This window comes from Sander vitreus, chromosome 5 (assembly GCF_031162955.1).
Source record: "Sander vitreus isolate 19-12246 chromosome 5, sanVit1, whole genome shotgun sequence".
Classification (NCBI taxonomy): Eukaryota; Metazoa; Chordata; class Actinopteri; order Perciformes; family Percidae; genus Sander; species Sander vitreus.
In genome coordinates this window covers 21,270,916-21,296,567 of record NC_135859.1, presented here as the reverse complement: position 1 = coordinate 21,296,567, position 25,652 = coordinate 21,270,916, and the positions used below count along the sequence as shown (strand labels likewise).

Here is a 25,652-nt window from a genome sequence, read left to right as displayed (position 1 = left end):
TAGAAATACAAGTAAACCAGAGCACGTTTTTCTCCTATCCCGGAATGCTGTGTGGACTAGCCAGACCTTCCTCCGCAGCGCTGTGGAGGAAGGTCTGGCAATATGAGAGAACCTTTTCCGTAAACAACATGAAATCAAGGAGAAAGTAAACTTTTCCTAATAAAGCTTTCCAACCGTGGTCAGAAAGCACAGGGGAGACACTTTGTTTCTCCATCTCCGAAGCTATCCCTGTCACTCTCTCATTCGCGCTACCACACACTCCCCACGCATACACACATGCCGGCTCTGCTATTCTCTTAAAGAGATACACTAGAACATACTAGACACCAGCACACAGGTATAAACTTCAGGCCACTTACGTAGGCTACGGCGTAAGCTCTGCGTAGAGCCCTGCAGAAGCATAAATCCCACTTAAGCCTCAGCAAGTGGGCCAGTAAAACAAAGAGCTAGGAAATGTACTGTCGTCACGACACGCTCAAAACACACACACACGTACTTGTACACACTATGCCTGTGCTAAATAGGCACAAAAACTGTGAAGATAAAGGGTAAAAGAGGGAGCTTTGAAATGGAGATACTGGCTGTCCAATGCCGATACATTTCTGTGACTAAACATCAAAAGGTAACGTTTAGGAAACCATTCAGCATCAAAGTCATCAGTGCATCATTTAAAAACTGGACTGTTTAATGGGGCTCAGACTGCCTTTGTTCCTCGTATTGCCTAAGGACACACATTTTGGCATAGAGGATGCCTCAAACTATTTGGTCTCAGTCGCTGCCTTTGATGTCCACTGGTCTGTCTCGGTCACTCTAATTCTCCCTAAGTTGGTATCGGTCGTCTCTCTGTTGGTCTGTTTGATATCTTATTCCCCTAAAACCCTTCTCTTCATGACTATTTTTCTGCTTAAGTCTTATGTTTCTTTAAACCATGGATGGCATTTGCTTAATTCATTACTTCTTTGAAAGAAACATTAATACACACAAACAGCCCTCCTAACTCAATCTCTCTTACACACACACACACACACACCTAGCAACACAAACAAATCAATTCCTAAAAACGTCAATCTCGCTCCAGTCATATATGAAAACAGATACACATGCATGCAAAGAGAATCTGGCTGCCATGGATCTTCGATTTGACACGTCTCATACAGTAGTTAAACAGCATCTCCTACAGGCAAAGCGTGAAACTAAAAAACCTGCAACTCTCAAGATAATATTACTATTCATCTATTCATAAGGCGTTGCGGGAAAAAAGGGACTAAAAAAAAGGAACATGACAAAGTCAGAGGGCAAAATGCAAGAAAAGAAAGAAGAGAGCAAAGCTGCAAAGTTCAGTAGACAGAGTTCAAGTTTTATTTTTCTTTACTTATTGACCTAAAGTCACCTTGTTTTCTGGTGTGCACAGCTACTGCATCACGTGCAGAGAACAAAAAGCCAGAGAGGGATAATGTATGACCAAAAATGACAAGCAATGAGATACAAAAGTTTTTTGGGTGGGCTCTTTTAGGTACCTAAAATAAGTTTTGCTGCGTGGTCCCGTCCACAGCAGTACATTGCTTACCTTCCATGTCAGGAGTCCTGTCTGCTTCTCTAAACTAGGGGCGTGCCGATCTCCATCTACTGTAGGTAGTACAATGACTATGGCTAAGTACCTCTTACAATCTGAGAGTGGAGACGAAACAACTGACAAATAGCTTAAACTGTGGACTTACATCCTGGAAAAGTCGTCTGTCCTGCGCCAGACGTTTGGACGCTAGGGTTTTGGTGACATGATAGAAGGTTAGCAGCGCCCTGTGCTGCTGCAAGCCATCCTGACCCTTCACGGACTCGAGAAGAATGGGAATGAGCTCTGGCCATTGCCTGGGGCAGTCCAGACGGGCTACCTTGGCTATCAGTACTGCAATCTGGGTCGCTATCTGTTGGAAAAGTACAGAGAGGGGAAAAATGACCAGAGGCTAAACATAAACACAGCAGAAGGTGGTCACGCCAAAGCAAACTTGGTAAGAATTGTACTACATCTCATGTACTCACATTCTGGATCACCTAATATCCTAATCAGTCACATAGATTAAGTTGCTGTTCAAAACAGAGTGGACTGTTACAATTTAACACCACCTTTAAAAGCTGATTTGTTTACACCATATAAAGCATATGCTTACTTTGACAGCTGTGGTTCACATTTCCTGCCAAAATACTTAACTTTTCACAGTTCCATCTGAAAAGAAAGTAGTAGCATAAACATCCAGTTAAATGAGCAGGTTTAGTTTATTTGTATCCACATATTACAGATGTGGTTATTTGTGGTGACAACAGATATGCAGTTGCCAGTTTTATGGTCATTTTGGAGACTGTAGTTTGCGGTGATGTTAAATTGTACTGCAAAATGCAGAGAAGCGCTTTAATATTGTGTCCACTGAATTTATATTGATAATGGTAGACATAAAGTTGATGGCCCTGTAACAACCGTAGAAATCAGACAGTTAACTTGTAAATTATACTAACAGGACTTTAAAGTACATGTTTAGCTGACCTAATATTTTTTGTAATGGCAGTTTCATTTTCAATTCCCAAATCCAATAATCTAGGCCATTTTAAATGTATATTACCAATGTAAGCAGCAATGGCAACGTGTTCACTTTTAGCTCTTTTGATCCCCATTATTGTTTAACAGCACAACCCATAATCAGTTAGGAAAAAAAAAAAAAAAGAATTGATTGACTTCCCACACAACACTGATTGTGGGTGGCAATAGCTCATTCCGTAGGGACTTGGCTTGGCTGGAGAGCTGCCAGTTCAGCTCCTGGGCAATGCCAATGCCTTGAGCAAGGCACCGAACCCCCAACTGATCTAGGCGCCTTTAATGGGCAGCCCTCCTGACAGCACTCCATTAGTGCATGTATAAGGTCCTGTGTGTGCATATTCGGGCCTGTGTGTAATGTTTAACACCAACAGAGTGTAATATAATTTCACCTCGCAGGATAATAAAGTATGTCTTCTACTTTTTATTCTTCTTCTGAAACTCACACACGACCCTGATTGATACCACAAGGAGGGGCAGTGACTGGTGAGACAAATAATGTTTAAATGGTTTAAATGGAGGGCTGTCCCTCAGGGATACACGAGCTGTAGAAAGCAGGACGGCTGGCTAACATTCAGGGCCACCTGCCATGTCCCTTCAGACCGATGTGTTACACACCGTTTGATTCTGAATTATTAGTTTGTTGCAGCATTCCCCTGAGAACTGTAAAAATAATATAGCAACCTTTTTGACCCACGAATGAAGTCCACATATGCACAATTAGTGTCTCTAATCATCCTTTCTAACCTTATTTAATTGTGTAACATTTACTTATATTCATTGCTTAAATCATATTTAGACCAATTTGGGAAAGTTAAACTTTCGCATGTCTACAGTAACCGGGCTTGCCATTTTTGGCATACAGGCATCTACTGTATATTAAAATAGTGAACTTACAGAACGTTGTCACTAAAGCTCAATTGAATACAATGAACAAAATTATAAAACGCAACACTTTTGTTTTTGCCCCCATTTTTCATGAGCTGAACTCAAAGATCTAAGTCTTTTTCTATGTACACAAAAGGCTTATTTCTCTCAAATATCACTTCTCCTTTGCCGAGATAATCCATCCAACTCACAGGTGTGGCATAGCAAGATGCTGATTAGACAGCATGATTATTGCACAGGTGTGCCTTAGGCTGGCCACAATAAAAGGCCACTCTCAAATTTGCAGTTTTATCACACAGCACAATGCCACAAGTTTTGAGGGAGCGTGCAATTGGCATGCTGACTGCAGGAATGTCCACCAGAGCTGTTGCCCGTGAATTGAATGTTCATTTCTCTACCATAAGCCGACTCCAAAGGCGTTTCAGAGAATTTGGCAGTACAACCGCAGACCATGTGTAACCACACCAGCCCAGGACCTCCACATCCAGCATCTTCACCTCCAAGATCGTCTGACACCAGCCACCCGGAAAGCTGCAGCAACAATCCGTTTGCATAACCAAAAAATTTCTGCACAAACTTTCAGAAACCGTCTTAGGCTCGTCGTCCTTATCGGGGTCTCAACCTGACTGCAGTTTGTCGTCGTAACCGACTTGAGTGGGCAAATGTTCACATTCAATGGCGTCTGGCACTTTAGAGAGGTGTTCTCTTCACGGATGAATCCCGGCCATCACTGTTTCACTGTGATGGCAGACAGCGTGTATGGCGTTGTGTGGGTGAACGGTTTGCTGATGTCAACGTTGTGGATCGAGTGGCCCATGGTGGCGGTGGAGTTATGGTATGGGCAGGCGTATGTTATGGACAACGAACACAGGTGCATTTTATTGATGGCATTTTGAATGCACAGAGATACCGTGACGAGATACTGAAGCCCAATTGTTGTGTCATTCAACCACAACCATCACCTCATGTTGCAGCATGATAATGCACGGCCCCATGTTGCAAGGATCTGTACACAATTCCTGGAAGCTGGAAACATCCCAGTTCTTGCATGGCCAGCATACTCACCGGACATGTCACCCATTTTTGGGATGCTCTGGATCAGCGTATACGACAGTATTGGCAGGTCCTGCCAATATCCAGCAACTTCGCACAGCCATTGAAGAGGAGTGGACCAACATTCCACAGGCCACAATCAACAACCTGATCAACTCTATGTGAAGGAGATGTGTTGCACTGCGTGAGGCAAATGGTGGTCACACCAGATACTGACTGGTTGTCGAGCCCCCCGGAGAAGTGCTTACTAACACAGATTTAGACAGATTTGTAAACAATATTTGAGAGAAATAGGCCTTTTGTGTACGTAGAAAATGTCTTAGATCTTTGAGTTCAGCTCATGAAAAATGGGGGCAAAAACAAAAATGTTACATTTATAATTTTGTTCAGTGTACATTTGGTGAGGTTGGTGGCTGCTTCACTGATGTTATTTGAGGCATGCAAGTTTTTTTTTAGTGTGGCAAAAATCTATTATCACAGTAAAGGCAATTCCGTCACTGTTAACCTAAAGAATGCCATTACAGCCTGATTGAATTAGGCAAAATGTTAAAATTGTCCCTAATTACACTTGCTGTGTATTTGGAAGGGATGGGATCTAGTTGGTCCAATGTTTGTGTCACTGCCTGAGCACTTATCAAGGGCACACCGGCGATACAGAGCAGTTGGGATCGTAAACAGGATGGTGTTTGATGCCGCTATAATGTATTCCAATAGACACTCTGAAAAACGCATTACAAAAACACACCTTTACACATTGTGGTTCTAAATGTGAAATAACAGCCTTCTCAATGCCAGTGGTGGGTACAAAGCCTTTTACTTTCCTAATGGAAAATCTTCTCTTTACCTACTAAAGACAAGAATAGAAGCTGCATTTCCCTCTTTTGTTTGGATGGAACAGCTGGTCTGATCTTACTACTAGATGCCATCATAAAAATTACAATAGTTTTGGTGTCAACAGGTGGTTGAAATACCAATGTATTTCACAACACCTGCCTTCCCACCACTTTAATGATAACAACTGGGCTTCTAAAGGATTATTTCTCTCCCTCACACTTCATTTCTTGTACGCACAAGGCAATGTAGCAAAAAAAAAACGTCTACTATACCAAATTATACGAAGAAATAATGACCTATATTCAAATTCAAATTAAGTTTGACATCAGTGCAGGTCTAATTATAGTGGAGTGCACTTGCATGTTTAAGCCAAACTAATACAAAAATCTAAAGTTTGACCTATAACAAACTGGGTAACAAACTAGTTACGTTAGTTAAGTGTCATATGCTGTTTACATTGTAAAGCCCTTTGAGGCAAATTTGTGATTTTGGGCAATATAAATAATCACTAACACTAATGTAACTTTGTTAACGATGGCAGTGAAATGGACTTGCAAAAAGTGGTATGTGCTTTTAGACAGCTTCTTTGTACACTATCTGGTTTTAACTGGTTGTAACTGCGACACTGTACCAGTTCATAAAGCTGAAATGTACATCCCATTTTTTCACTAACCTGATTGACAGGCTCATTGAAGTTTGTGATGAGGCCAGCACGCAATGATGTCTTCTCCTCTTCTGATAAAGCACTGTGAACAAACCAGTAAGATGTTCAGAAGAGGTAAGCGGGTCAGGAAAGAATGAAGAAGAGCAAGAGTAACAATATCTTGACTTGCTAAAGAAAAGAAAAAAAGTCAACAATGAAATACACACACATCAATGTGTGTGGTTAACAAGAAGGACATCTCTTAAGAACTACGTTCACCAGTGAAATACCAGTGAAACACTTTTTTCAAGCTTTGCCTGTGTGACTAGTTGGCACAGTCGTGCACCACTTGGGGCAGTTTTATTAAATGGATTTAAGATTATATTCCATGAGGAATTTAACAATTTTCTAGCCCGATTTCGATTTTTCATTGAGTTTGACCTGCTGATACCGATTTTAGCCGATTCCAATTTCATTTTTTCTAACCACTTTACAGCACACACACACAAATATTTATTTTCTATCTTTTCTTTAATGGAACATTTTACATAGAACATTTTTTGAACAGAAAATCGATCACTATAAAATAGAACTATATAAATTACTCCTGGTGTGGGAAATTCACACACATCTAAAGTGCAATGTTATGGAAGACCCATTTCCTTCTTTTCACCTCCAATATCCAACAAAAAAGGGATATATTAAGCAAACTAAACTTCTGTGATTGTTAGAGTGCATGTCGGAGAATAGCACGGACACGCGCTTCACACTGCGAGCGGGCACGCGCCACCCAGCGAAAAAGGGAGAAAGAAAAAAAGAGACTTGAGTCGCTGTCCGGAGGATAACTAGCCAGTTGAGAACACGTGTGTGCGTCCTTGAGAACTGTCAGTCGTATAACTTATGTTGTCAGTTCATTGTTAGCTGGTGATTTCATTGTTTGTTCTTCACCTGCTAGCTAGGTTGCACGTGGCTGTTGATTCGATATAACGGCGATTGTTGAACACCCTTGCTCACGTTTGTATTTTATGTGCATTATTTACAAGCTACAGTAGTTACACTGCATTAAGATAATGTAATTAATAGTGGGTTTATTGTTATTATTTGCTAGCCTATATATAATTCCTATGCATTGTGTATGGCAGCCTTTACAATGTTATTTATTTACAGCATTTGACCGGCATAAAATCGGCATATGTCAGACTGACTGGCCGGTTGCAGGTCATGGCCGATCACGTGAAAATCTGCTAATTCCGGTCACCAGCTGGTCAATCGGTGCATCTCTAATAAGGATGTAGGAAGACAAATGCAAGGCCAAGTTTCGAACCATCTCATGACAAGACGAGAGTGCTAGAGACTGAGCCACCATTTCACATTATAATAATGTGGCATTGTTGAATGTAGCTCACATCCTAAGAAACTCCTTAGAATTTTATTTCAAATTCTGGACTTGCATACCTCATACTTTAATATTGGGAAGATATGAGGAATATCACATTTATCTGCCAAGTTGTTATGGGATCAATTAAATCCCTTTATAACACTATAGTGCACTATACTGATTTAATCAGTAAGCTTTGGATAAACCTGCTCTCTCCCAACTCAAACAGAGTAGGGTGTGTGTGCAAAAGAGTGACCGTGTCAAAATTATTTTTGCAATAATTTAGCCTGTTCTGCCAACTTCAACTGCTGCTGAAGCTAGACTGAGTGGGAGGGTGTTTGATGTGAGGAAGAGTGAGGAATAAATCATGCAGTAACCTTCGGCGGAGAGAGAGGAGGTATGGGTGGAAGACAAATTACTACTGGGGAGAGTGTGAATTAGTAAAACAAGATTTACAACACAAACATATTTTGGGAATCTGGGAGCGAGGCAATTTTTAAAGAAATATGGGCTGAGAGATTAAAATGGACATTGACATAAGCAAGTGTGTGCCCTTAGCCTTGTTTCGTATTTGTAAGCAAAAGAAACAAAAAATGAAAATCAAGAAAGGCAAAAGACGATTCACAGAGTAAAGTTATCCTGATAGAATAGAGAGACTAGAGGCCTGCACGAGCCCAAAATCTAGGCCATAGCCTGGCCCTGATCCGAGACGCTCAGGCCCTAGTCCAGCCCTTGTCCGACAGCTTATCAGAATTTTTGGCCTAAACCCGACTGGAGCCTGTGTTGTTTTTACCTCCTCCCCATAACACAGCCTATACTACTGTTGCAGCCATTAAAATACTTCAGTTTTGTTTAAATGGAAAAGTGGTTATATTACATTTCTTCATAAAGTTAATTTAGAAAAATGTTTGGAGCATTATTTTGTTTGCTAAATTAATGTATTTTTTAAATGACGACTGTTAAAGCTTTAGCGCGTAACTTTTTATATTAATAAACGTCAGTTTCATTCAAGCCATTACCAAATGAGTTGCTACAAAGCTAATTAAGACTATCAGCTCCACAAGACTCTCTCTGTATTTCTCAGTATGGCTATGTCCAGAAGATTATGTCCTTAGGCGACTTTCGCGCGCAGATGATCGAGTGAAGATAACCTCTTCTGAAGAGTTGTCATGTTTTTTTAATCCTCCGTGTCAGCCTTGGCTACTAGCAACTGTGTGGAGGAGGGGTGGGGGTGTTGCGCGATCACAGAAGGCTTGTATCATGTGGGTGCAACAGCAGTTTTGTTGTCATTACTTAGAATTCCTCATGGGGCGACAGAAACTACACACTATAGCTTTAAAAGGAAAAACTCAGGAGCAGCACAACTCATTTCACATCCGTGAAGAAGATTCCTTGATGAATGCTGGAAATTCCACCACAACAACCAAGCAGCCACTCGACAGTGAGTTGACCACGTTTGATCAATTTAGTTTCTCAAGTCAACAATAAAATCCATAGATATTAAACACGTCAACCATATCACTAAATGTTCATTATAACCACCATAGTAGCCTTTATAGGCATTTTTGACAAGCTGAGGCTGCTCGCAACGGCGTGCAAAAAAACAAACCAGCTATACAATCAAATTCACGTGACAGAAGTACAATCTCTTACAGAGCATTGTAGAGCACAGCATCCCCAGTGGAGGGTTTCAGTCCAGTCCTCCTGTCTTCTATAACTCTTCCAGCTGTGCTGAAGACACGCTCGCAGTTGCTGCTACTGCAGCTGGCGGGGACACTAAACACCGTGCGAGCCAGTCTTGACAGTCGCGGTATCATGGTCTCATTTTGTTTCCACCAGTGCAGTACATTTCATAGTTTCTTTTATTTTATTGGATATCTAAAACATAAAAAAGGAGAAGCCTGATACAGGCCCAATGTTCGCCCCGCGCGTGAGCTACGGCGTGAAAATTGGCCAGAAGCCCGGCCCGAGGAGCGTAAATAAGTCGGGCAGCATCAGGCTCTGGCTAAAATACAGGGCTCTTATTTCAGTTAAGCCACATCATTTGTTGGTGGGGATACATTCTAAACTTACAGTAAACACAAAGCATTATAATTCATCTTAATCCAAAGCAGGTTGTCTAAATGTTTTTGATCTCCTAAGTAAGGTGTCTCTGCTTGAGCATTTTTTCATATTCATATTATTAAACAAACAAACTTCGAATATGATTTTTGGGCAAAAGTCAAAGCCCTAATTCACGTTAGAAAAACTACAACACCACACCGGATCTAGCTAGACCGGAAACAAAACAACAGCCACGCTGCACACACTTGATTGGGCTTGCGAGCCGGCCAAAGAGTAGTAAATACCTGCAAACTAGCAAAAATCACCGTTTTGAATGGGGTCCGAGACCCGGTGTTAATACGGCACCAGTGCCTTAACGACTGTTATCTACCGGACCGAATAGCAACACGTATTTCGGTGCCTTATTTAGATGCCACTTAAATGCCTGCGCTTCTCTCTGAGCTCCAAAAACGGACGTTAGAGGGAAGTGAAACATCGCCGCAGGGGACGCTAGTCAACACTACACTTAGCAGCAGCTAACGTTAGCTAGCAGCTGGAGTAAACACGGTTAATATGCTGACTGCTAAATGGTGTAAAGTGTGTCTGTATTTCACTGTAGAGGATTCTAACACCAGACTGTAGCTGCCGCTGTCTGAAAAACACAGACTCAGCCTCGCCAGCCTCGTGGTGCATTCAAAGTTACTGTAAAATACCCTTTTCCCATCCAGTGGTTATTTTCGCCGTTTTGTGCGTTTTTTTTTCCAACTTTTATTATTGTTTTATATTTTTGAACATACAAAACAGACAAATACAATTGAACAAGGTGCTCCTTTTTTAAATATAATATATATCAAAAACTTTCGGTTCAGAAAAGTATCGTGTCATGTTGATAAGAGCATTAAAATGAGAAAAAAAATAATGGGACCAAAAAAAAAAATTCAAGGGACATTTAGAATAGATAAAAATGTGCGATTAAATGCGCATTAACTATGACATTAATGTAATTAATCGCGATTAAATACTTTAATCGTTTGACAGCACTACTTTATAGTGCATATGTAGGGGTGGAACGGTACATGTATTCGGCGTCACAGTTTGGTGCATGAATTTATATGGAGAATACATGGTATAAAAATAAATAAAATTTGCGTGCAAATTAATTAATGTAATGCGGAACTACTGTTAGATATGCGGGTTCTTTAGGGACACCTAATCTGTAGCCCCGCCTTAGCTCTGAAGCTCTGATTGGCACGCCGCCTATGTAGCCGAGCTCCACCCATGTATGCAGTTTTAGTGAGTCAGCGATAGCAGCACTAAGGACGAGTACGGCGAGTGGTGGCAACCCACAAGAGTTAAGGCAGCTACACACCGGCCGATAATCGGCCGTTGGACAGTCTGGCGAGGTCGGTGACTCGAGTGTTCGGTGTTTTCCGTGCCGTCATCCGTTGGAGGAGCTGTCGGCCTTCATTTTGGCCAACCCGACATGCTCAGTCGGAGACAGGGCAGTCGGGACTCACCCGGGAATGACGAGCAGAATGAGCGTGACTAAGCCTCTCAAAATCTGACGAAAATCTTTTAAACTTTGTTGATCTGAAATGAAGACAGATTCAGCAACTGCATGGCCTTTTTCTCACTTAAAATGTTTTCAGAAACACGTTTCGGTGAACTATTTTAGTACAATATGAGATCGTATTCTGAACATAAGAATGGACCAACAGATCCCGTTGCTCTGGACGGAGACCAGTGAAGAATATTAGAAGCACTTTTGCAGTGAGCGCTGACTGTTACTGCGCAGCCTCCAACTGAGAGAGACGACGTAAATGTGACGTGAGCAACCTGTCTGAAAGTTGTAAGTCTTCTGGTAGCTGTGCCAAGAGAAATCTCAATCATTCCCAATCTTGCAGAGATGGAGAGCGTAGGTATATGTAAGGAGATAACATGGGCACAGGCTAATTATTGCTAACTAAAATGCTAGTTAACATTAGTAATTAAACTTAAACAGCTAATGTAAGTCGAAACTGCCTGCGAGCTTCTCCTGTACTATACGGTAATTCCTCTACTATGCGACAGTAAGTCGCGTGGTTATGACACAATCGTTTGCCTATTTTTTTTTCTGCTACGGAGCCATAACATGAGATACAAGGTAATGGAGCCTTTTTATATATTGTGGTGTTTCTTTAGAAATAAACAATGGACAAAAAAAGTCTTTAAACGCTTCAGATGTAAAGTTATTCGCTGTCAAAGTGACGTCAAAATGAATGGCAGTCAATGGAATGCTAACATCGGGTGATCGTTTGGTAGCATCAAAATGGCGCCATAGGAGGTTCGAGTTCTGAAGCAAAGCTTACCCCCTCAATTCTGAACAAGCCGCCATGACAGTCTGGCTTTGAATTTCCGGAGAAAACAAACCCATGTGACACGTTCTTCCAATCAGCTGCCGGTTTTCAGTTTTTGGGCAACAATACAGATTAGCGCCGCCTACGTATTACGTCTCATCGCTTTGGTGTGTTCCGAGGCACTTTTTTGACCAACTCAGGGAGACTGACTTTTCTGCCGAGGGTCGGTCGTCTGGTGGGTAACTGCCTTTAGAGGATCCGCCGGCTTCTTTTAGACCGCAAGTTTGGGAAAACTTCGGTCAGTTTCAGTAGTACAGGCGAGAGAGTGGGGGGATAAGACTGCTGTTGTAGATTAGTGTTACGTTTCCAGTATCGTGGGTCCGAACCGTAACGTTAGCTGGGACAGATGCCTTGTTTCTTCAGGCTAACTATATTAGCTTTAGCCAGGCAGGGAGCAGCTTTCGGCGGTGAAAAATGGCCGGGAGACGTCGTGATAATGTTGCATTAATCAGGTAATTTAGTTTGTCTTTGCAGAGAACAGAGATGCTGTATTTTCAGTTTTATAGCTGATCGTCTTATTTTGTTTACAAGTTACAGATGGAGTCTGGAGATTATGTGGGGTAATTAATGTTTGCATCTTACTTTACACACTTCAGGCTGTTGCAGCTAGCTCAGGGGAGAGTGTTGGCCTCTTTAGACTTTTCCCTTCTCTGTGCACCTTGGAGGTAGGTGAAGTTGTGACAGAAACTCCTCTGCTTCAGCTAACACTCTCTCACTGACTCTGTTGTTTTGTAGATTATTTTTTATTTAAAATGTTTGATTGTTATTTATAATAAATCAAAATAAATTACTATCTCATAATTCTAGCATTATGGACAAATGGCAGGCCTACAGTACTGTATAGCATTAATAAAAAGGCACGAGAGGGACTTTTTCCAAGTTATGAAAAAGGAATTGACCTTTTTCCCAGCAGTCCTTTTGACTTGTCAAAGCAGAAAAAGCACAGGGGGAACTAATAACATTAATGATGGCTCCATTACACTTAAAATGAGCCATTCCGCCATGCCAGAAGGCCAGCATGCACAACACTAGGACTGTGGATCTAAAAAGAAACAAAAAACAACCACAACTGAATCTCAACATTTCTTTTACAACATTAGTTACACATGTGCTTTTTTAGCCTCGACGTGTCAAAATGTCTGGCAAAAGGAATATTAAGTCAGTATACTCTACTACTCTTTGACTGGTTGCTCCTTACAACTTTATATTAAAAGCCAGCCAAATAAAACAGCAGTACCGAAGGGATGGCTGGTAGGTTCTTGCTCATTGAGGGAGTGATACAAAAACCACAAATTATCCAGTGATGTTGCATTGATCATTAACTTATTGAATTGTTTAATTTCATATTAATGTTTAATATGTTTATGTATGCACCAACCACCAAGGCAAATTCAATGTTTCTGCAATATCTTGACACAACATAGTATCTGCATTTGGCCAGTTTCTCAACAGAAATAAAAGTCAAAAACAAAATGGACCTAAGAATTCAACATGCATGTCTAAGGGCTTTAACAATATTTCAGCACTTAAATTAATTTTCTCGTGGTTTAATTTTTTTTCTAAACTCAGACTAATCTTAGTTGTGATACATTACTGTTATTAACAGTAATAATAAAAATACAATGCAATGTGGCTTAAGCTTTGAACAGTGACACCACGTAGTATCCAACTATTGGCTTAATGGCAATGGTCCAAAGATAATCACATAAATGGCCCAAGGACCAAAAGCCCTTGCACAGCACTCTAGTAAATGGAATTCGGTTTACTGTACTAGTGACAAGAGTGGAAAAACGTTAGAAGTAAGAGGAGAAAACTTTAAAGAAAGAACAGCAATAATTTGAAGTGGTCAAAGAGATAGATAACTAAACACATCGAGCAAACTACTGTCCTGAGAATTTAAGAGCAAATGTTTAATTCAAATCTAACAAAAGTCAGCTAGTCAGGTTCCCAAAGACAGACCGTGGGATTTGAAATCCTCAAAGCCGATCTACCACCAGACAAAAGAGACACAAAGGAATAAACCGAGTATAAAATCAGAGCACAATGATATGAATAATCAGGATAGAAGGTAAAAACGAGGAAGAAGAATGCTGTGAAAAATGGAGGAAGAACTGCCGACGTAAGCTATAACTGGTAAAAGAAAAGACAATGGGGAAAATGAAGGCAATGAGGAATAGGAACAAAACAGAGAAATGCAGCGACAAATCTGTGACAAAAAATATCTGAGAATGACAAAGCCTCAAAAACAGGCGGAGAGATTAAGACTGATAAATAGAGACAGAGTAAGAGTGAATAAGAGTGTGATGAGACAAAAGAAAAGCCTAAGATGGAAAAGTGGGAGAGCAAGGCTGACAGCAACAGGGAACATGAGACAAACAGGCACTTACTGAGGCGCTACTCTCCTCCAGTATCTGTCAATGCCATTTTTGAAGTACAGCACAGCCAGCCACCTGACGTTCACATCGAGCATGTGGTTATTGAAGATATTCTATGGAGGGGAAAAAAATGCTTAGCTAACATTGTTTTTGTTAACTTAAATGGGTAACACCAGGCAATTTAAGGACATACTCAGTTTAATGAAGTGTGACAGCTCAGACTCTACGAGAGAAAACAATTCAAACAATACTGAAGAACAATGATGCAGACCTGTGATGCCATCAAGCCATATTTTAAGGAGCGGCTCCATTAAAATAGGGTACACTGACTTTGTGACCTAGTGTCTAAGTTGGAAACACGCTAATGTAGTTTTATTATCTTATAAGTGCTTACATTTCTGAGCTGTAAAATGTAGCCATAACCCTAGAAAATCTGGCTGAGTACTCTCACAGTGTTCTCAAAGTCATTGTCCTACTCACTGCAAAGGCAGGAGCTCCATAAAGAACAGCACAGTAATATCATCTTGGCTCCCATATTTTCAGGTTTAGAAGATGTAGGAACAAACATGAGTTAAATGAAAGTAGTATGTTTTCTTACTACTTTGATTTATTGATGCTGTCCCTCGTGAAGTACAGAGACATAATTCTCCTAAATTAAATGAGACAGGGGACATTGCACACCTTTGGCTTAATTGATATGGACCATGGCAGCACTGGCAGCTACACAAAATGAAGCATAAACCCATATTTGGCAAGAACATCTTCTGAAATGTCGAACCATGTGTGTCTCCAATAACACAAAACTAGAAGTTAGACTTTGTTGATCATCTGAAGGCAGGCACCAAAATCCCTTATATTGCACATTTCAAATAAATACTGTGTACTGTGATTAGATGATTAGCTAGACAGGTCAGACAAATAAAACGCTACACAAGCCACATTAGTGTTGTGGATAGGGTGCTGAAAATGTGCCTTGTAAGATATATTTTGACTTACACGGGATGTTGTGTTGTCTATGTCTCCCTTTTCCACAATGTATTCAAGCAAAGGACAAAAGCGAGGACAAAAATATAGAAAACTATATATATATATATATTTTCCTGTGAATGGAATAGGTCTTTGTGCTTAGCTAGGCAGAACACATCCTGGGCCAGTCTCTCTATTGAATGAAAGTTAATTCCATCATCTCATTTACACCCGACTAAGACAGTAAACAAACATTTCCTAAAATGCCTGAGTGTTCCTTTAAGGATCAACATAGGATTTGTGAAGAATATAAGCCAAAAGCTGGTCAGGGCAGAGGATGACCGCAGACTAAGCGGTTAAATTATTCTATTACACCACTATTCAGACCTTTTGGCCATGCTTGATCTTAGACAAGTTTGGTTAAAACATGCTAACATTTTAGTATTCCATTAACACAAATCAATTCCTAGCTGACTGCCCTACAGTGCCCTTTTCCTACCCGTTTCCAATCTTGTGGTTTGTTGCTGCGATTAGTTATTGTGCAAAATTGCCAGGATGAATTGTCACACATGAACAGAACATATAGCCTCTCAGTCTGAAAGCACATACATTCATTAAAGTTTTAATAGTTTTCACTCCAGCAGATGTATCCCAATTATTTGACACCACCCCTCACCAGAAGGACAGAGTAGAAACCTGGCTGAGTCTCCCACTGTCGGAGCTGCTCCTCCGCAGGTTTCAGCACAGCTGTGTCCTGACTGGTAGCTTGGGTTAAGGCCTGCAGCACCACTGAACTGGCACCGTCCATATCCATAGCTGGATATATCTGCAGGGGAATACGAGAAGGGAGGGGGAGGAGGAAGGAACCGACAAAAGAAGAGTTTCATTGCTCTTGTTGTAAAAAGTTCTGGCTGAGTTGAGGGGGGGGAAAAAAAGGGGGGAACCAAAGGGGAAAAACAGCAAAATAAAACATCAACTGGAAACTGAAGCAGTCAAATTACATCTACAAAAATGTCAGAACAAGGAAACTTCCTTTTTGCTTTGTCTAGCTTTGGCTCTCACCCATTTTATTATAGATGAAGTAGCGCTGAAAACACTGTCAAACATACTGAGAAAGAAACAAATCCTTCTGAATAAAGAAAAGCACACCTGATAGACACACTGGCAGTCATCTTCACCATGCAAAGAGCTGTTCTATGTCCCAGATACTATTCAAACACCCCAGCTTCACAGGTCCAACGGGGTTTTTCAGTTTCAAAAGTACCTGAGTCAGTTGCCTCTGTGCCTCAAAATAGGGATTCTCAGATAGAATAATAAACCCAACCAGACCTACTTCATGATCATGAATCATTCCTTATGGAGGTCATATCTCAACAGCTCCAGAAAAGTTTGTCAATAATAGTTTATCAGATCAGGAAAAAAATAACATGGTTGTTTACTTTTCTCGAAAAACATAGCCACCTTCTCTTCTTCCTCAGCGTTGAGTGCATTCCCAAAAGTTGCACAAGATTAAAAACTTTGAAAACTACAAAAGAAGAAATGCATTATCTAGGTCTGTCAACTAATCATGTCAAGATATTGCAGTCAAAAACTATAAGAAGCAGTTCATTCCAAATACAAACTATGTAAAAAAAAAAACTTCTTTACACAAAACATCCACATTATGTTAGTAAGCAATTCATTCTAACGGACTGAGGGGAAACTGTCATATTTGAGACCCGCAGAGGTAATGTGGTCGAAGTGAGCTTTCATAAGTAAGTTTCAATAAGAGTGGAGAGAAATACTGAGCAACGCTGCCATCTACAGCCCAGAAACACATATCCAGCATCATGATCCATTGCGTGCTTCTGTAATTGCATTTTTAATTAATGCCCTCTCTACACAAGAATACAGTAGCAGACAGTGCTTTGTCTAAACCTGTTGTCGCATTACAAGAGACAGATTATTTTAATAAACAATCCCTGCATTCTAAATTCAGTAAAAAAATCTATTAGGAAGGTTCTATTAGGTTTTATTCTGTTATATGGTGTGAATGTAGCAAAAGTAGTACCAGTTTACGATTAATGAAGGGCAGTTATGTCTGTGGTGGCCATCACAAAACACAGGGATCATTTTCCACATGAAAAAAACATTGCTGATAAATATGCCAACCATAATGCAACAGTGATTGCATTGAATGCACATGCACACTTGTATTTTGGTAGAATAGGGTATCCCAGTTATTTATTTGTGAATGTAAATATCATATCCTGGTTTCAGAAACCTGTATAAGCATTTATATCAGTTTTGAAAAACTGAAATATGCTTGCTGGACTACCTAGATAGGAGCCGAGATATACCTACTCCAGGTTTCTAAACAGTCTCTGCCATGCGTTTAGCTGTATCATCAACTCAAGTTGCGTAGTGGATAGTCAGTACAACAAAAAATGATAACATAGGATGCAATTATAATCTACATGCTGAAATGAATTCGGAAGTCTAACATTGTCATTTTAGAAGTTATTGTTGCCCTCATCATCCATTAGGCTACTGGATGTAGAAGTTAAATCCAGCAATTACTGCAGCAGAGTCCACACAGCCTGAAATCAAACTGTGCTCATACTCAACTGCTGGGGAAACTCAGTAGAGAAATGGCAGAGAAAGGCTGGATATGGAGCAGTCAAAAGACTGATACTGACGCAATGGCATTACAGGTCAAAAAGCTATGATCCATCTAAACGCCATACTCTAAATATGAGCAACACCAGGATAAGACTTAAAACCCAGATACTTGTGCGCATGTTAACGGACTTTCAACTATGCCTTGAAACATTTTCATTGCGATTTTGGCATCACAATGTGTTTTAATATTTATGATATCATCCCTAATTGTCTAAAAAAAAAAAATTAGTTAAATTAAAAAAAGAGAAAAGTCCAAATTGAAGCGCAGTACAAATGATGGTTGACTTAAAGTCCTGTAACATCACATTGACAAGTATTACAGAGTTTCTACCTTGTAGTAGAATCCCTGCAGTATAAGCAATTATTAATTTGGGGAAAACTCAGATTTTATGATTATTATGGCATAAAGCTTTGGGTGGAATTTAGACCTCCCCTGCATACAAAATTTGACCCCAGTAACTCTGACTAAAACAGATTCTGCAGATACCCCCATTCTCAACTGAGTGCTTTTCTTATGCACACATGCTTCATGGCATAAGCAGTAAGCTTGGCAGACACAAGGGGCTTTGGGCATGTTGTAATGTGATTAATGAGTTATCTTTAAGTGTTAAAAATCTGTATTCACATCTGTGAGCAGTGTAGCATTTTAAGACACTGTCAAGATTAACAAATGCAGGGTTTCCCGCAGCACTTTGCAGTTAAGGTGGTCACCCTTAACACGCGCCTGCCGCCTTAACTAAGTCTCATATATATATATATATATATATATATATATATATATATGCATATATATATATATATATATATATCTATATATATATATATATATTTTTTTTTAGGGCTGTCAGCATTAACGCGTTAATCGCGATGCGATTAAGGGTTGAGCATAACGCGTTAATTTTATTTAATCATATTAATCGCATGCCGCCATTTATTAATTTATTTTCACTTCACTCGGCTTTGCGTCGTGCCTAACAGGCTACTATTTTGCCGTACTTCCTCATAACACATCCTGCTGCTGCAGGAATAGCAATGCGGATTTCGGTGCCTCATTCTGGTGCCACTGATATGTCTGCACTTCTCTCTGATGCTCTGAAACAGACGTTACAGGCAACAGAAACATTGCTGCACGTGACGCTAATTAACACAATACTCGACAGCAGCTAACGTTAGCCTACCGCTAGCTAGTAGCTGGATTAAACACAGTTACAATGCTGACAGCTAATGTCAGCATTCACTTTCTGTGAAGCTTGCATATTTGTATTCTCAGAAGTTTAATAAATGCTGCTAAGTGCACTAAACTTCATTTTTTCATTGAAAAGTTTATTTTCTTCTTACCTGTTTCGTTTATTTAATATATTTTTCACACTTTATACAATATACAGTATGTTTTTACATTATACATTTTTAATTGAAGTATACCAGTGTAGATTGGTGAAGTGTTCAATAAATGTTTTTGTTGAGAAATTCTGTGTATATTAGTGTTACATTTTATCTTTCAAATAGAGGTTTAAAAACAAGCACATATCGGCCAAAATAAATCGGCAGTATTGGCTGACCCTGATTTCTAAAGATCGGCATCGGCCAGAGAAAACCCATATCGGTCGACCTCTAGTTAAATGCCCTTTTCCCATCTAGTGGTTGTTTTTGTCATTCAACAGCTATTTACTAGTGAAATAAGTTATTGTTATAGTGATTACATTATTATTAAATCATTTAATTTTGATGATATGGCCTTAGCAATAAACAAGCCGTTCTTTAATGTCGCCAACTGTTTAGTACCCTTCTTTTTTTAACTTTCTTAAAAAGTATCGGTTCAGGCACCGTTAAGCCACCGGTACTGTTTTAAAAGTACCGCTTTAGCACTGGTATCCAAACCAAACAATACCCAACCCTAATATTGACTCTAGATTCAAATGTGTGACTAGATTAAATATATAATAAACAAATACAAATCTTAAAATCAAGTTCATAAAGTCACTTTCTTTGCATTCATTTGATTCCCAATCAAGACACACTGGTAAATTGTTATGTACAAAAACAGTTCTGAAATGCAAAATAATACAATTTTAATGTGATAAAACATGCGATTAACTACAGAAATTCAACGATTAAGAAAATGTAATCGTTTGACAGCCCATATCTATCTATCTATCTATATCCCCGCTGTGTTACTCTGTCCTGTTTGAGTGGCTGTAATGTACAAGTCGCATAGGCCTGTCACAATATCCAATAAATCAATTAATCGCATGCAAGGTGGGAAATTAGCACCCGCCACCAGCCAATGGCGGTGACTTTGCCTTGTATACCAGCCACAGTGGTGGGTGGATTGTAAAACATTCCTTGTAACGGATTGGACAGCTTTTGTCAAAGAACGCTGTTGCTAAGAAACAATGCTTATAAGAGTCGCATTACGTTACTGCTAATGAATGCCCAACATTTCCGGATTTTGCTGCTTCATAATAAAAACATTCAAATACCAAAATAACGGAGGACTTTTATTGTGAAGAACTTATAGGAAATGAAACCGTTCATAGCCGGGGGGGTTTTGACCACGCAGATTTCCGTCAACTCCAGACTTTTGTCAAGTAGTTTTCAGCGATCGTCCGTGACACTATGTAGCTGAGCTGAGGTACAGACGAAACGAAAATGATCGGTTAAAAACATGTGGCGACATATCCGCGGTGTTAAGAGGCCCGCCGCGGAGTCAGCATTAGCTATAAATGTACTCTGTTAAGGGCGAAGTAAAGAAAAAGAGAAGGTAGCCTACTTTCCGAACAAGTGGCGCATTGACAAAACGTACAGCGAAAGATCATGCAAAACATTTCAGACCGTCCTGCCAACCTGTATTAAACATCAATGTACGCTGTAACGATTTTTCAGTTGCTGAAAGCGGCTGCTGTTGTTGTTGTTTTAGTCCTGTCGGCCTCTCTGCTGCTCAGTTCCACACACACCCACACCCCCCCACACACACGGTGGATGCAGGAAAAAACGGAGATGAGACGTACACGATGACCTAAATTGAGGACAGCTACGGTCGTTATTGTAAGTGCAATGATAAGTTAAAGTCCAATAAGTACTTTATCAAACCGTATGAATGTGTGTCCCAGGCCAGGTTAGGAAATTAACTAACAATGTAAAGATCAACAAGCCACTGACAGAAATGTTCAAATTTGATTAATTCAATAAATTATTATTTTTTGTCTTAAATCTACCAGCCATTTTCATATTATACCAACATTTGCAGCATCCCGAGCCTTTTTGGTAAGCCTTTTTTATTTTTAAAGAACTATACCAAAAAGCAACTTTCACTGTCTCTCGCAACTTCATTGCAACAAAAATACAAGAGACAATGCAACTTTTATCGGATTTTTTTTTTTTAACAAAAGCTCCCGCAAAATCAGGCATTTTGGGCCGCAACAATCTCAAAAAAAGGCTGCGAAATTACAATTACTGTAGAATATGACCAAACACAATTTTACCATGGTCTCGCAGGCTTTTTTTCACATCACTTTTATTTGCCTATATTAATAAAATATGTATTAACAATAAAAAAAAATAATGTATTGAAGCAATTCAAAACATGCTAGTGCACTTTTTTATAAAATTTGAATTCTGGAAATGTGGCTGGTAAAATTGAGCATCAAGGGACGAGAAATTAACTTTTTTGCCCACCAGCCTGATCGCATGATAAATAAAAATGAGCTTGATCATTTTTAAATGGAAATTATCGTGGCCGGAAAAAAATTCCATTTTATTTATTGATTTTTAATAGGGCTGTCAAAATAACATTAAAAAAAAATAACGCAGATTAATCTATTCCATATTGACGTTTGACCCGGAGACGTTCTAGCCACCATTGGACTGTAAAATGAAGGAGGGAGACGAGAATGTTCTGCTTGGATCATTAATTGGAACATTTACTTGTAAAAATCATCTTCCTGCCAACCCTGGCTACCGAAATCTGGTGCCACTGATATGTCTGCACTTCTCTCTGATGCTCTGAAGACGATACAGGCAACACAAACACCGCTGCACTCGACAGCAGCTAACGTTAGCGGTTAAAATGCTGACAGCTAACGCTAAACGGTGTAAAGTTTGACTGTGTTTTACTGTAGAGGATTCAACACCGGGATGTAACAATCTGAAGCTGCCGTCGGAGAAACAACACAGACGGTGCGTTCAATGAAACTGGTAAACTACAGCCTCGTGGTGCATTTGAAGTTATTGTAAATGTCCTTTACCATCTGGTGGTTGTTTTTGTCGTTCAACAGCAATTTACTAGTGAAATAAGTTATTGTTATACATTATTATTAAATCATTTAATTTTGACCATATGGCCTTAGCAATAAACAAGCCGTTCTTTAATGTCACTTTTATTCCAGTGCATTTTTTGTTAACAGAGACAGAGTCCATTTTATTTATTGTTTTTGATTGCGTTTGGTTTTTATTCAAGTGATTTTTTGTTAACAGAGATTTTATTTATTGTTTTTGGTTGTTTTGTTCATTTATTCTGGATATTTAAAATGTCTTCCAGTTCCAGTGTTAAATATTCTTCAGAAATAAAAGTTTATTCATCTTTGAAAAGGTGTACCTGCATTATTATGCCATTATCATTATATTAGATGAAAATGGTCTCAGAACAACAATATTATCGTTTATCGCAATAATTTCTGCGAGAATTTATCGTCCAGCAAAATGTGTTATCGTGACAGGCCTAAAGTCGTATCAACACAGTCGCCGTCACTCTCTCACTTCTCCCTCTACCACCCACACCCACGTATAAACATCAGGCCACTTACGTAGGCTACGGCGAAAGCTCTGCATGGAGCCTCCGCAGAACTGTAAAACAAGCTTAACTGTCATTTATTCACATTTAAAGGGATAAATCGCTATTTGACCATCGCGTGCGCGTCAGAGTTTGTCAACAAATGTGCCGGCAGCTGGGGCATGCCCGGGCAGAGACGGGGTGAGTGGACTTACCGGAGCGTTGGCATATGGCAGGAAGATAGCATTTATATATGTATTTCTGTCCTGTTCTTCACATCAGTGAGGCTTTCTTCTCGTTTCAACGAAGTGAATACATGACGAAGTGACTGGAACTATCCATCACCTCTTGCGCGTGGATTCCCAACGTCCCGGCTGCTGTTGCCCGGTCTTTGAGACACAGAGTGTGTTGAGTTGTCTGTTGTTGTTTTTTTTATATCACTACACGCGGTTCACAACACACGGTTAGTTAGCGTAGTTAAACACTACACACAGTGAAATTACATGTCCTGTTTTTATTTCACACATACTATCTGCTTTGAGTAAGTTAAGTTATGGGCTGAGCCCTATCAGATGGCAACCCCAACCCTACCACCTTAACTAACACATTTTCTGCAGGAAACCCTGAAATGTGTCAACAATGTCTGTGTTACACATTAAACTAATACTGTACATGTTTATACGCAGGGACTGGTCTTATTTAAGACTCCCATATGATTTTTATGGACATTCTCAGTGATGACACTATCACTGCAAAACTCCCAAGATGATCATTTAGGTTGCTCAGGTTTAGGTCCTTTACTCACAGTAGGATAAACCTTTGAAAAAAAACAGGCAATCAGTGTGAAGTAAGATGCCTCCAGTGCAACTGCAACAGCCTCCTCATAATACCTTCACATGATGGTACTGTCAGTTTTACAAACGCGTCAAACCATCTTTAACTGACGAAGGAGGATACCAAAGTTGTACAACATCCATATACAACTGGAATGTGGTCAGATGTTGTTGGTGCTGATCCTCTAGCAGTCCACTAGATCTGTAACAGCATAAGCCTCTTTCACTGCAGATCTTTTGACTTGTCATAGGAGGAGAAGCGCAGGTGTTACTAATAACATTAACGATGGCTCCATTGCCCAATTTGTGTCTCAAATGACTTAGTAAGCCATGGCAGTGGGACAGTGAGCCAGCATGCACAATACCAAGACCCTGAACACAAAGCAGCTAGATGGAATTCAGCCATTATTAATGTCATTATTTACACCAATGCTTTTCCTATAAAAATATATTCTGTGAAAAGGGCTTATTGTCAGATTTTATATCGAGTGTTTTCTAATTTAAAGCACATGTCGCAGTTACATACTGTGTTTTGACCAGGTCAAAAATTAATGCATGCACCCACTCTCACCACATTAGGCTAGGAATTGACAAAATAAACCTTGCTTGACTTGACTGCCTGCCATTGACAATTTGTAAATGAGTAAATATGCAACCTGTGTAACAGGTTAGTTAGCATGCTAACATACAGTGTTAGGTAACACTAACAGTTATATTGTAATAGGGCCAGGCAGAGGACAACTTGGCTTTAGTCAAATCAATCAAGCCGTATTGTAGATAACGTTTGAATTGGCAACGTTAGCGTTAAGGCTATCTGCATTCTGCGTGATTAGCTAGCTAGCTGATAAAGTTTTGCTGCCGCTAGCTTACTTGTTCACTCAGCCAGCATTTGACAACTAACGTTTAGGCTAGCTAGTGTTAACGGCAGGGGCTTGCATATGCAAAACACCAGACATTTAGCTGGCTAACGTTGGATAGGACCCCAGCACACAGTGTTGACTAGAGAGGTTCGTTCACTCAAGTGTAGCTACAATACAACAACACTAAACTAACGTTACAGCTATATGCATCGATGGGTATATATATGCATAAAACCGGTATGATAAATGTCAACATCATCACAACCACATCTGCTATAAAGCGTGTCTATGAAGTGGGTTAGTTGGTTTTCGAAGCGCAGAGAGAACCAAAAGAAGCTGAGTGGTAGGGGGTCAGAAGATAACAACAACTGTAACGTTAACTACCTTTAGCTATATTAAAACTATTTTGATTCAAATGTGACTTCATTAGCTCTGAAATTATCGCAGTATAGCCTAGGTTGCTTTGGTGTCCCTCTTCGCGTGTCATTTACAATGAAAATAAGATAACCACACATTTACTAATGAAAGTGGCTAACGTTTCAGTGCATAACATTACCCCAAACACCAACGCTAACTTTGGGCTAGCAAGCAAGCTAAACTTAGTCAATGCGAAATCAAGGGCCGACAGTGTCCGTGGAATTAAATAACCTCTTTCCTCAAGCAAATGTCTTAAAATAGAAACATAAAACCGGACTCACCTAAAAGAACGACGGTTAAAAAACAAAATCTGTGCTGTAGCAGTGGCTGTACAGCGGCTGTTAAAGCTCTGCCAATAGTAATGTAATGGGAGATGGAAACACACACGCTTGTAGGAATGGCGCGAGCAACACAGCAGGCGCGCGCTGATGACGTCTGAGGTTTAGCAGGCGTCTTTCGTCATGAATGAATGGAGCCAGTTGTATACTGTCTATGGTTGTGTGCTTCTTATCATTGACATATATAAAAGCTTCTTATTATACATCCATGGTTGTATGCTAAAGATATATAGGTATCATCATTACTCCTTCTCATCATCATTGTTGTATTTTGTAAAGTACCCATAGCATGTGGGATTTAGGCCTACAAATAATAAAACGCTGTATTAAGCACTACTTTATACATATATACAATATAATTGGCCTTCCGCTTGCCTAATCAGGCTTATTCATGCATGTTGCATTCATAAATGTGAACTCACTCTTCGGTTGTGTTTTAACATGATGTCGAACATGACAGCTGATTTAACTTCCAGTAACTCTAAAGCTGGACACGGGTGATTCTCTAAGATAGGTGCCTTTTGGATCAGACCTTTTCTGAAAAAATACCTTAATTATATTTCTTATCATTTCATGTGATAGTGCAAGGCCGGCTCTAGCACTTTTGTTGCCCTA

At 39.9% G+C, this 25,652-nt stretch overlaps 1 protein-coding gene across 2 annotated transcripts in view; it reads right to left on the bottom strand.

Annotated features, from left to right (window-relative positions):
* Positions 1–25,106, bottom strand: part of ipo11 (importin 11) — a 131,145-nt gene extending 106,039 nt beyond the window's left edge. Inside the window, exons 1-5 of one of the 2 annotated variants that reach the window (XM_078250961.1) lie at positions 24,981–25,106; positions 15,837–15,986; positions 14,207–14,307; positions 6,033–6,105; positions 1,719–1,922 (exon numbers count right to left, since the gene is read on the bottom strand). In XM_078250961.1, the coding sequence (XP_078107087.1) occupies positions 1,719–1,922; positions 6,033–6,105; positions 14,207–14,307; positions 15,837–15,974 (516 nt within the window). In that variant the 5' untranslated portion in view covers positions 15,975–15,986; positions 24,981–25,106. Of the gene's footprint in view, positions 1–1,718; positions 1,923–6,032; positions 6,106–14,206; positions 14,308–15,836; positions 15,987–24,980 lie in introns of those variants that run through there. The other variant, XM_078250962.1, reaches the window with a different exon arrangement.
* Between the last annotated feature and the right edge of the window lie 546 nt (positions 25,107–25,652).